The sequence below is a fragment of the Rhinopithecus bieti genome, unplaced genomic scaffold (assembly GCF_001698545.2).
Source record: "Rhinopithecus bieti isolate Rb0 unplaced genomic scaffold, ASM169854v2 scaffold_7673, whole genome shotgun sequence".
Classification (NCBI taxonomy): Eukaryota; Metazoa; Chordata; class Mammalia; order Primates; family Cercopithecidae; genus Rhinopithecus; species Rhinopithecus bieti.
This window is the reverse complement of record NW_016806375.1, coordinates 5,010,710-5,023,849: the sequence shown is the minus strand read 5'-3', so window position 1 is coordinate 5,023,849 and position 13,140 is coordinate 5,010,710. Positions and strand designations below refer to the sequence as shown.

General features: G+C 37.3%; 1 protein-coding gene across 1 annotated transcript; it reads right to left on the bottom strand.

The window, feature by feature from the left end:
- Positions 1-797: 797 nt before the first annotated feature.
- ZNF300 (zinc finger protein 300) lies at positions 798-11,327 on the bottom strand. The gene is made up of 6 exons (XM_017875758.1): positions 11,027-11,327; positions 10,203-10,329; positions 9,482-9,525; positions 4,829-4,955; positions 4,463-4,585; positions 798-3,367 (listed from the first exon to the last, which is right to left on the bottom strand). The coding sequence occupies exons 2-6, from the start codon at positions 10,234-10,236 to the stop codon at positions 1,818-1,820; spliced, it is 1,878 nt and encodes a 625-aa protein (XP_017731247.1). The 5' UTR covers positions 10,237-10,329; positions 11,027-11,327; the 3' UTR covers positions 798-1,817.
- Between the last annotated feature and the right edge of the window lie 1,813 nt (positions 11,328-13,140).

Here is a 13,140-nt window from a genome sequence, read left to right as displayed (position 1 = left end):
CGTCAGAGTAAGCCTGATAAAAGAATTATGCAAAACAAGACATCAGAGTAAGCTCGATGTAACTATTGATGAAAACTAGGTATCTGCCATTTACCAACAGGCGGGAAGCTTAGTTCCACACAACTGTAGCTTTAGTTCCATATAAATAGAGCTAAAAATCCACTAGAGTTTTATAGCCATGTGCTAGCTACCCACATGCTACATAGTATTTTTATTTCAGTTATTCAACAATAAAATTAGCAGATCCATTTTCTGAATGGGCTTGCTCTTTTGGATTTCTCTTTTCCCACTCCAACAATATATAAATCACCTGGGATGTAGGGGGAACAACATCTTTAATATTGAGTTCCCACATCCCTGTCCAGTGAATGGCATCTTTAATACTCAGTTCCCACATCCCTGTCCAGCGTGCCCTCTACTCTACAGTCATTCTCAACTAGAGGAGCCCCATGTTTTCACAATAGACAGTTCAGCCAAGCAGGAAGGGGATCAAGTGGATAGGAAATCAAGCAGGAAATACGTGCAGATGCTGTGTTTATCACACAGGCATTCTCATACTTGCCAAGTATGCTCTCCTGCAGGTCACTTCCAGCAAGGGTGCTCATCTAAAAATGCTTATCGGGGAATGGATGGAATGACAGAAAGTATAGTAGGAGGTATCTTAGAGACCTCCAGTTCTCAAGGCTATGCAGGCATTACTTCTCCCCCCAAGAGTCTTCCCCTGTAAGTTTTCAAGGAAAACAGTTGGGGCTTCAGGAAAAGGATCACAAAGAAGTGAAGAGACATTAGGCAGGGTCTTTATGTGCAATCACCATGGTTTATATAAGTATATGAAAATAAATGCAAGTATTAAAAAACATAACCTTAACATAGCAAAAATAAGGCCACCAGGATCAGAAGACAGTAAAATGAGCCACTAATAGGGATGAATAATCAAAAGCAGAGTGTCCAGAGGGAAAAGCAAGTTCAGATGTGGTTTTTACACATTAGTCTTAGCATCTAATGCTTCAAGATAGAGAGTAAAGATTTAAAAAGTACTAATATTAACTGAAAATGAGCTCTGCATTGTATTTGTACTTACGGATAAAAAATACTCAGGGGAAGTATGTTTGCCTCAAGTCACACAATCTGTGAGTCACTGAGCCAGGATTAAACCCAAGACCATCTGGCCTCAGTGCCAATGTTTTTCAGCTCCAAGTTCCCAGTTGGGAAGAATAAAAGGGAGACCTGCTCAAAATGCATCAATCTCAAGGTCCTTCCAGAGAAGCAGGTCAACTTATATGCTTGAGATGGGAAAATGCATACAGATCAACTTTACTGAATCTGATCAACCTATCGTTCCATTTTCTGTACAAGACCTTTACATGTAGCTTTAGGGGTCATGCTCAAGCCCCTTCTTAAAATAGCGTATAGGTTTTATTTTGTTGTTTACTCAAGTTTTCTTCCATATCTTTTATAGAAAATTACTTTATGGCCATAATTATGCCAAGTTAATATTAGCAGTTTCACAATGGCTGATTATCATAATGTAGTATAAGGAATATGCAACTTGACAATATTCTGTATGCTTAACTTGCTGCACTGATCACTGAGTTCATAACTTTAAAATCTTTACATGCCATATTAAAAATGTTCTTCATTTACATAACTATTTTCCATCATCTTTGCTGGAAAAGTTAGGCATCACCAAACTAGAAACAGATTCCCTTAAAAATTTTTATCTATTGGGATATTGTCCCCAAGCTTATCAAATTAATTGGGTTTCTAGTAGTTATTAAGGCTTGAGCTAATTCTAAGGCTTTTCTGTGGCCAGTTCATTATGATTTTACCACTGTATGAATTCTCTGGTGTACAGTTAGTTGTGACTTCTGGATGAAGGCCTTCCCACATATAGCACATTGATAGGGTCTTTCCCCAGTATGAATCCTCTGATGTAAAACAAGGTCTGACTTCTGAGAAAAGGCCTTTCCACATTCAGCACATATGTAAGGTTTCTCTCCTGTATGAATTCGCTGGTGTCCCGGAAGGTGAGACTTCTGAGAGAAGGCTTTCCCACATTCAGTACATATATAAGGTTTTTCTCCTGTGTGAATTCTCTGATGTCCAATGAGATGTGACTTCTGGCAGAAGGCTTTGCCACATTCACTACACTTATAGGGTTTTTCTCCAGTATGTGTTCTCTGATGTATGATGAGCTGTGATTTGCGGGAGAATGTCTTCCCACATTCAGTACATTCATAAGGTTTTTCCCCAGTATGAACTAACTGATGTGTAATGAGTTCTGTCTTCCTGCTGAAGGCTTCCTCACATTGAGCACATTTGTAGGGTTTCTCACCAGTGTGAATTCTTTTATGTATAATGAGGTGGGACTTCTCACAGAAGGCTTTCCCACATTCGGTACACTCATATGGTTTCTCTCCAGTATGAGCTCTATGGTGTATAATCAGCTGTGACTTCTGGGAAAAGGCCTTCCCACACTCTCTACATTCATAGGGTTTTTCCCCAGTATGTATTCTCTGATGTATAATGAGGGGTGATTTCTGGGAGAAGGCTTTCCCGCATTCACTACATTCATAGGGTTTTTCCCCAGTGTGAACTCTCTGATGTATAATAAGGGATGATTTCTGAGAGAAGGCTTTTCCACATTCAGAACAATCATAAGGTTTCTCCCCAGTATGAGTTCTCTGATGTACAACAAGATGAAACTTCTCACTGAAGGCTTTTCCGCATGCACCACAATCATATGGTTTCTTTCCAGTATGAATTCTTTGATGTACAATGAGCTGTGACTTCTTAGCAAAGGCTTTTCCACATGTAACACATACACAAGTTTTCTCTTTAGTTTCCACATTCTGATACTGAATAAGGGATTGTGTATTTCTAAAAACGTTTCCATACTGATTATCATCAAAAGGTATTACTCCATTGTGAATCTTCTCAAGATTAGAATTGGGCTCACTCTGGCTAGATGATTTCCTACCTCCAAAACTCTGATCAATTTTTTTTCTTGAATTGCTCTTATAACAACTCGGTAGGTCAATATTTGGTTTTAAGTTCTTTTTCAAAGCATCATATTTATGGAATCTCTGTATTGATGTACCTGCTTCTATGCACTCTTGAAATATTTTCCCCAGTGGATTATATTTATGCCCTGATGTCTCAGTCACTGTTTTGCTGTTAACAAATGTGACCTGCCTGAAGAGTTTGTCTTGATTCTCTAGAATTCTCTGCAGCTGACCATCACCTTGACAGACTTTTAAAATGGAGCACAATGAACCATCCTTTGTGACTCCTTTCAGTATCTTATGATGGAAGGAAACTGTCCCCAAAATACATGACTGGGAGTTGTGAAGGTTACTCTTCCTGTCTAAAAGAAGAAAAGATACAATTTAAGAGTCATCACAAGAGTCAATTAACAGAGGGTAAAGAAGTAGAACAAATGGATGATCCAACATAGTAGATGAACTCACAAAAAAAGGATGGAAACAGGTCATCTCAGAAGACAGTACAGCATATAGTGTTATCAGGTGAAGAGATAGACAAGAATGTTAAACAGAAATATTCATGTAAAAACTAAACTTAAAAGCAATGAAAAGTGTCAGGGGTCTCATCACTGCCTTTTATTATTCTTTTAGCATCTTTCACTTCTGCTTTCTAAATAGAAACCCCTTTTCACTTTTAATTTCATTTGTATTATAAACCATGTGCTACACATTTTTATTATCCTACCATCACTCTAAAGAAACAAGGTATCTTCTGTATACAAAATACTTTAACTCTCTTCCATCTATTTTCCTAACAACTAACACAAATAATGGAAAAATTCAATATCCTGCTGCAGATTCAGTATCAGAGTCAAACGGAGAATACAGATGTAAATTCCACTACTCCCAATAAACTACTTTCTATACATGTCAAGTAAAACTAGTAAAGTTCTCCCAGAAAAGCTATATCTTCCTGACCCTAGTTTTGTTCATATACTCTCTCCAACACTGTTTGCTTGCCTTCACTCTCTTCCTTTAGCCTCAGCAGCATTTATGTCATTCAGAGCAGTTACAGTTGCATGCTCTAAAAAATGTCTCTCAAATACTCCCACATCTCTTTAGACTCTAATTTTCTCTGAACTTTTAAAACAGTAACTGCATTTGACATTTAATTTAGTACAGTCATTTACCTGGGAATCTTGCCTTTTAAAGTACAGCTTATGTTCTTAAAAGGAATTTGCCTTTTATTGCCTTTAAAACTCTTTCAGAAAAGACAGTAAATATAAATATATATATACACACACGAGACAGGATCAACAAAAAATAGGACTCCTCTGAAAGGCTCCACAATTACTTGTTGAGTGACTACTAAATTCTCAGCATAGAAGCAAAGAATAGGAGATTTCGATAAGGATAGAAACATAAACCTCAGGCACCAATCAATTAAAAAAATACACATAAATTGATATTTTACTTCCCTTGTCTCCCATCTGCCTGATATTCATCTGGATAGATCCAATTTGATATGTCTCTCTTTATGATCCATGGCTCTTCTCCTTGTTCCAACTTGGAGATGACATCTGGTTTAGAAACTGGATACCCTATTAAACAGAAATTACAGAGGATTGAAATTGACTTTACCTAAGGAAAAAGAAAAGGTGCAGTTTCAGATGGTCTACAATGAAGCTGTCCAGTTAGCCCTCAACAAAGGCATAACCTCCATTTGCAAAGGTATGAAGGTCATAAAAGTCATGACATACGTCAGGAACAACCTAATCACAGCAACTGGTAAGGAAAGGCACTTTATTGGACAACTCTGAGTTATTTGGGGAAGCCATCCTTACCCATTGAGACCAGGTGGCTGTAGTTCTCCAGCATCACATCCCTGTACAGGGTCCTCTGAGCAGGGTCAAGTTGCTGCCACTCCTCCTGGGTGAAATCCACAGCCACATCCTTGAATGATACTAACCCCTGTAACAGCAAATTCCTGTTCAATCTGAAGTGATCATTCTCATAATTTCTACTGTAATGTGCACAACTACACCCACATCTAGCTTTGTATCATAGTTTTTGGGAAAAACAAAATAAAATCCTGTTTTTAGCAAGCAGAGCCAGGCATATGAAGAGAAAAAAAGAGGTAAACCATAAAATGCCTAACTAATACATACAGTAATTTCATACGTTTCAAAGGCAGCACCCAAATAACCGGGAGGAAGATGGATTATTGGATGAATAGTATTGAAACAATGAATAGTAAATAGGAAAGGAATAATGTTGAAGAAATATTATGGGTTGAGTTGTATCTTCTGAATATTTATATGTTGAAGTCCTAACCCCCAGTACCTCAAAATGTGATATGACTTGGAAACAGGGTCATTGCAGATATACCTAGCTATATGAAGTATTTAGGGTGAAACTAAATCTAATATGATCTGTGTCCTTATCCAAAGGGGGAAATTTGAACACAAAGACATGCATAGAGGGAAGATAATGCAAAGAGTAAAAACAAGATAGTTATAAAGAAGCTAAGAAAAGAGGCATGAAACAAATACATCCCTCACAGTCCTGAAGAACAACCTTGATTTTGGACTTCTAGTCTCCAGAACTATGAGACTAAATTTCTATTGTTTAAGCCACCCAGTTTGTGGTACTTTGTCATAGCAGTCCTAGCAAACCAATACACTATATAATACCTGGGAAAAAAGAATAAATTCTGATGGAATAAAAATTTTAACTCTAAAAAGTACTAAAGACCATAAAAGTAACAAAATAAGACATGGGAGAATTTTAATTAATGATTATAGAGCAGAAATGCCCTTTGCAAGTACATTTTTTTTTTTAAAAAAGAAAAGCTACATTTAGAGAATCACAGAATGTCAGAGCTCTAGAAGATCATTAATCTAATATCTTTATTTCATAGGAAAATGATCTTAGCTTCCCCCAAATTTAATAGCTGTCTTATATACACACAATAGCTAGTAATAGAATGAATATACCAATTACAGTAGCAACAAAAAATAAGGAATCCCGAATGATAAACTCAACAAAAATGTGTAGAAAACATTAACGAAGAAACCACAACAAATTAGTGACATAACATCAAAAAAGAAATTGGGTAAAAGTAGAGTTATAAAATGTTTCTGGAGGGAAAATTGACTATTTTAATTATGTGCCCATTATCCTCACAATAGTTGTTAACTAATAGCAGAAACTAATCTAATAGTGATCTGTATTATTTTAAATAAATTGTTCAGACTTTTTTCCTAAATATTCCATTATTACCAAACACCACTTTCAGAATGAAAATGATTATTTCAAATGTCAACACTGCCTACTTAAAAGCCTCCTTTTTTTTCTTCCTTGCTAACACAGTCTCATCTCTCTCATCTCAAATCTCAAGTTTTCTCTCATCCCACACCAATTCCATATTCACTCTGTCAAGCTGCCAAACACATAGTTGTCTGTGACAATCCTATTAATTTTCCTATTTTACATATAAGAAAACTGAGGATTACAGTGGTTAAGTAAATATTTGCCAAAGATTACATACTAAATATATGATTGATGAACTCTCATATCTGCAAGATTTATTCTCACTCAATAGTCTAGTTCTTGACTACTGCAGTCCAAACTGCCTCCTTGATACTGTAAACATGATCTTTTATATTTTATCACTTCAATACCAACCTTAGTCGACCTTTCTATGAAGCACTTTCCATTTTAGTTTTAAAATTCCTAGCCTTCCTAAAATCACTCTGCCCTACTTTTACAAACGCTGCTTCCTGTCCTCAGCCTACTTCCCTCATGAGCCAAAGTTCAATAATCATTTAAGCCTATTACCTACTTCCTTAGAAATCTGGTTGTTCCCCACTCTCTGCTATAACAGTACCTGCTCCCATGTCTGCTACAGAACTTTTATGTGTTAATGTTGGTTTCCACATCTCTTTTTTCTCTGCAGTCCTCCCAGAAGAAAACTATACCTAAATCTGCTCAGGATATTCAACAGCTAGCCAGTGCATATGACATAAACTGGGTACTTAAGAAATGTTTGTTAAAAAGAAATGAATAATGATTATAAAGGATAAACAAAACTTATGTTTAGTTAAAACTGTTTTGTGTATTAGTCTACATTTTTTTAATCTGAAGAAAAGTAACATAAGACAATAAATCTGGAATACAGAGGAAATCCATTCTGAGAGGTAAATTCATAGATGTTATCATTCTAACATTCTGATTTTGCTTTATTAATGATACCCAAGTGCTTCAATATAATAAGTAGGTATAAATTTCTTAATTTTGAGAAAAATATAGTACACAATCAGTGGAAAATTATACTTTTGTCAACTAGAAACCATTTTTACAGCTCGGGTCCCTGCAGAAATGGAAGTACAATTAAGAGATGGAAGAAATGAAAGGGAAGTAGGTGTTACAGGCTGAAAAGGAGGATATGTATAAAAATGACTTCACTTCTGGATGGTAGGGAACTAATATACAGCCCTCTTCCTGAAGGAAGAAGCAATTAATCAACTAATTAGCCACAGCAGTTGGATGTATTGGGCTAATTAAAAAATCCATCCTTCTTCAAAGCAGTGTTGTGTAACAGAAATATAAAGCTAACCAGATAGTAAGTTTACATTTTCTAGGAACCACATTCAAAAAATTATTTTCAATAATATATATTTATTCCAATATATTACTCAAAATATTGCTTCAACATGTAATCAATCCTTAAATCTACTAGTGAGTTTTTTGGAAATATAACTTTGAAATCTGGTATGGACTTAACACAACATGTCTCAATTCAAACTAGCCAATTCCAAGTGTTCAGTAACCACATTTGACTGATGGCTACTATATTAGACAGCACAGCTCTCAAGCAAAGCTACTGAAATCCAAAAACAAAAACAACAAAAAAGTCTTTTTTGCAACAGAACTCTAAACTCTACTGTAAAATATACATAAGGACTCCTAATGCAAAAGCTGACTTCAAGATTTGACAATGATAATGATACTGATGATATAATAACAGCTGATACTTCAATACAGTATAAACCATGCCCCGGTTATAGTTTCAAGCATGGTTTTTACTCAATTCTCACAACAACCCTATAAGGATTATAATCTCTATCTGTAAGATGAAGAAACAATCCCAGACAACCAGGCCACAAGGAAATATTATGCATCTGATAAAATAATAAAGGAGAATTCTATGTACTGATATGGAAAGATATTCTAAATGTATACAAAAGAGCTTTATATTGGACAGTAAGTTAAAAATCAAGTTGCAGAACAAAATGTTTACCATAACATTCTTTTTCCAAAAGAAAAGTGTATGAAAATAAGACATCCTCACACATTTGTACTTTTACACGTAAACAGTTAATCACAGTTATATTCGTATCAAAAAAGGTTTGGAAGGTTAGAAGCAATGGTTAACACTGATTATCGTGGTAGAAAGTGAGTTAAAAGGTCTCTTTGTTTTAAATTTTTATCTTTTATATAATTTTAAATGTTTATATGCCAACGCTGGCAGAAAGAAAAAATAATACAAACTTTTAAAAATGGGAGAGCAAAGAAGGAACAGCCTTGAACTTGACAGTAATCCTACAAATTCTGAAAGCACAGCAAAAGATACGGAGCATCAGAGACCTTTGCCCTCCAAAGATTTGCCAGATAAATAAAATTTAAGAATGGCTTTTTTTGAGAGAAATATATAGTTTAGAAAAACATTCAAAATGTGCCTATCTTACGTTAATGAATTTATCTGTGGATAAAGCTGGACAATAGGAAGCATCTGTAATTAGTTTGTTCCTCGAAAGCAGAGGTCAACAAATTTTTTCAGTAAAGTTTATATTTTTGGCATTCCAGGCCATACAGTTTCTGTTGTAACTACTCATCTCTGCCATTGTAGTTAGAAAAAAGCTATAGAAAACATGTAAACAAACAGCATGGCTGTGCTCCAATAAAGCTTTGTTTATAAAAACAGTTGGAGAATGGGATTTGGCCCATGGATAAATAATTTGCCATCCTCCACTCAAGAATAAGGTTGAAGGAGTTTGGCTAGACATTATGATACATCCCCTCTAAAAAGATCATTTTAAGACACCACTACAAGAAACTTACTGTGGCATTTACCAAAGGAGTGTTGGTGAGGACACTGTGCACTCCACCTCCTAGAGTAAAAGCCAAAAAGGAATTTTTTTTTTAGTCTTATATGGCAAGAAATATTTTCTTACCATGAGAAATTTATCTTTCTCTTTAGGGAAATGCAAATCGTGTAACTCATGATGTCTGCAAGAAAGATCAGAACAATTAGTACATTAATTTATAAAAATGGTTTCCAGCCAGGTTTTTTACACATTACCTAGCAACGCTTTTGAGGTCTTGATCTTTATTGTTACCACCTTTTCCTTAATCCAGATTTTAGCTATCTTTACTTTCCATTTGATTGTATGAAAAACCAAAGAAGAATTTTTTTTTAAAAAACAGCAACTCACCTGGGACTTCATCATTTTTTGCTCTTTTCCAAAAGGCCAGATGACTGAAAAAGCAAAACTGGTGATCAGAATGTTTTTCATAGACCAAACCCAGACTGCAGCTTTCACATTCACCAGTCTAGCAACAACTAACACCAGAAGTCAGGTAGCTAATGGGCTATCCTGTGGGATAAGATTGTTTGAGCCTAACAGAAGGATCAGCAAGCACCATGTGGAGGAGGGATCATTCTTTACTCCTCTTGTACTTATGATATGATCACATAGAAGTTGACCAAGGTTTATAATTGGATAGATGTGAAGATATGTTTCCAGCTGATTTACTAACAACTTATTGTTCCCCCTGGGAATCAGCAATTCTATTTATATAAGATTTTCATGAGGCAATAATCATGGATAGCTATATAAAGATATAAGTGAAGATGGAGCTCCTTGGCAATAAGAATGGGAATGACCAAATGGAAAACTGAGGCATGCATTCCCTATTCCTAAAAAGAACCAGCAGCTGAATTCCAACAATCTTCCAAGAACTCTCTTATATTTTCCCCCAACTCAGAAAACTCTTGCTAAATCAATGTGCATGAACTCAAAGGTTAATTTTAATGTTTTCTGTTTAAATTTGTATTGCTCTTTTTCAACAGCGCTATTGTCTGCATACAAAAACGGTGATAGGTTGGAATCACTGAAAAAAAGAGAATATACCACAATGCAGGAAGGTACATACCTGGTAAACTTTCCTCAGTCCCAGGACAAGTCATGCAGACAGAGCTGAACTAGCCCAGAGGAAGTGGGGGCTCCCATGATAGAGAGATTATTTTATAGGGGGTATCCCAGGCTATATCAAAAGAGATCTAGAAGGAAACAAAAGAAACAGTCATACTCATCTCTGGACACTCAGCAAATGCTCAATAAATGTCTCTTTAATAAAATATAAAATGATTTCAACAAACTGAGAAAGTGGAGGACTGAAATCAAACTTTTTATTATGATTCTATCAGTTTTGATTTGTTTGGTCTTGTTGGGGGTACCATCAGAAATGCTTAGGGGGCAATGGTAGACTATGAAAAGATGTGAAAAGGGGTTGACCTTAAAGAACTCAGCTGCCTATGACCTGTGGAAATTTAACGTAAGTAAAGGCCTTCCCCAGTAAAATGTGGCTAACCACAACACCGTGGCCCCATTACTGTCCCCATCTAAATCTCGGAATTCTCAAGCCTAGCAATTATGTACCCTACTGAACTCCCCCATGTCCATCACATCACTGAACACATGGATGTCCCCATCATTTAGTCCATAGCCTCCCATCACTGATTCCTTAGAGCCCCGTAAATCACTGAACCCAGTTAAACCCACCAGTCAGTCCACCTGCACGCCATTCCTGACCCCATAGACACCCCCTCACTTCTCACTTCCCAGTTACTAATCACATCGTGGACTCCCACATAAATCCAACACTAATCCCACCTACTTCCCCCACGAGTGACTTCATAAACCTACTACTGACCCTCACGGGCTCCTCTCCTCCCATTACCAATACCACAGACTCACCCTTCACCGCACACATCCCGCCTCTGACTCCCAGCTGGATTATCAGGTCCCAAAACCCCCATCACAGCATAATGGGAACCGCTGTCACATCCATATTGGCAAACTCTCCTGCTTCCTGTCCGGGAGCACAACACCAGGCTCCCTAGGCTGCGTTGTTCCTTACGGGGCGGTTTTGCCCGTTCTGCATCTTCAGAGGCTTTGTTCAGGAAACAACATGGCTGCTCCCTGGGGCTGTTTCCGCATGGGGCCGCCATCTTGAGAGCCCGGTCGTCTCCGTACTAGCGGAGGATTCGCCCGGTGCTGAGCCCGAGAGTGGGCTGTACCAACGCGGCAGCGAAGGAAGGGGAAGACGATACGGAAAGGCGGACTACGAAAGGAGCAGTAAGGTGCACACTTTTGCAGACAGATTTTACAAGGAGAATTGAAGAGGAAGTTGGAGTGAACCTTCCTCTACTGGAAGCATGCTTCTGACGAAAGGGGAGGAATTTTAAATGGTACCATGGACGTGTTTGTGCATGGTACAGCCCCATGCCGGGAGATTCGATTTGCTGAGAGGGGAAGCGTGGAATGGTGCGGTCCTCTCCAGGGAGATTCCACTGTGGGTGAGAGGGACAAAATCTGGGGGCTGAACAATCACTATGAACTGTAATTATGCCAATAACAACGGTAAGGAATCCTTATTAGGGAAATTGATATTGCAGTAATAAGTAATAACAGGTCGACTGAAGGAAAAAGGGAAATTAAGAGGCAGGGAAGAAGAGACCGAGGCACAAAGAGAGGGACAGTGAGAAGCAGAGAATCAGAGAGAAAATGGGGGAAATGGGGACAAAGCAGCAAGCCTAGAAAGGAGGAGAGATGGGACACTGAAGAGAAAAAAAACAGACATAGGAATAGAAGTGGGAAGCTAAGGGGTAGAGCGTGGTAGACAGAGAGATTGAGACAGAAAAGAGACTTGAAAACCGGAACGGACATAGGGAGAGACTGAGAAGGTTAGATTTCAGAAACAACAACAACATGATTTTTAAAAAATGAACCAGCCAAAGAGAATATTAAAATTGTTATCTTAACACTTAGCCCTTACATCAAGCTTTAAAAAAGCAAAATGCATGTTCACAGACCAATGTTTCATTTGTATGAATGAATACAATTTTGAATCATAAGTTTCACACGAGTGATGCTTTTTGATATATTATGAAACAGGCAGCAATTTTACATTTAGCAATTTTATTTCTCATGTCAAAACAAAGGCAGACTTAGATAAGAAGACAATGTATTTAGAAAGAACACTGTTGCATTAGGAAGAATGCTCCAATCTCAAATCTGCAAGAATCACAATATCAAACAAAATGACTTTTTTTATAGGGAGGAACAAGAAGGGTTAGTAGGAACTTTGTACGGAGGAGGATATGAGGTAGGGGTGTGCAGGTGGCAAAACCGGGGCATTTCTACAGAAATTGTTTCTGTTGTCATGGAATTCAGAATAAGCGGTTAAGGGGAGATGTTCTGAATCATAGTGCATTAGTGCGGTGTTTCAACTCAGGGGAAGCCAAAATGTAGGGGCCTGTGGGAAGGAGAGAAGTCTGACTAAAGTTTGGTCAAGGCAAAGAGGGTAAGAAATGGTTGGTTGTGAGCACTTAACTTCTCATATCTATTTAGGCTTCCACAGTTTTATCAATATTTGTTTCTTGCTTTGAGCTTAAGACAGTGTAGACACTGCATTTAGTGGTAAGGGTATATAGTAATGATTAATTCAGAATCCTCAGCCTCAAGGAGTGATGCCAGTGGAAGTTGTAGACTCAGGAAAAGGCCAGACTCTACTACTGTTCCTATGTGGAGGGCCTTGTAGGAATTGTAAAAACTTTAGTTCTTTATCTTAAGAATGATGGAAAGCTGTCCTTATGTAGTACCTAATTTAAAAAGAAGATGTTGAAGGAACAGGAAGCCTCCCTCATAATGAAAGGAAGAAAATTAAAGCCATAGTATGATAACATTTCTCATCTATTTGCTTGTAAAATATTATTCTAAGTTTGGCAACACTTGGTTAGGCCATGGGAAATATCATGTATTACTGGTGGGACAGTAAACTTATAGCCCCTATTTAGAGGGGTTGGCAA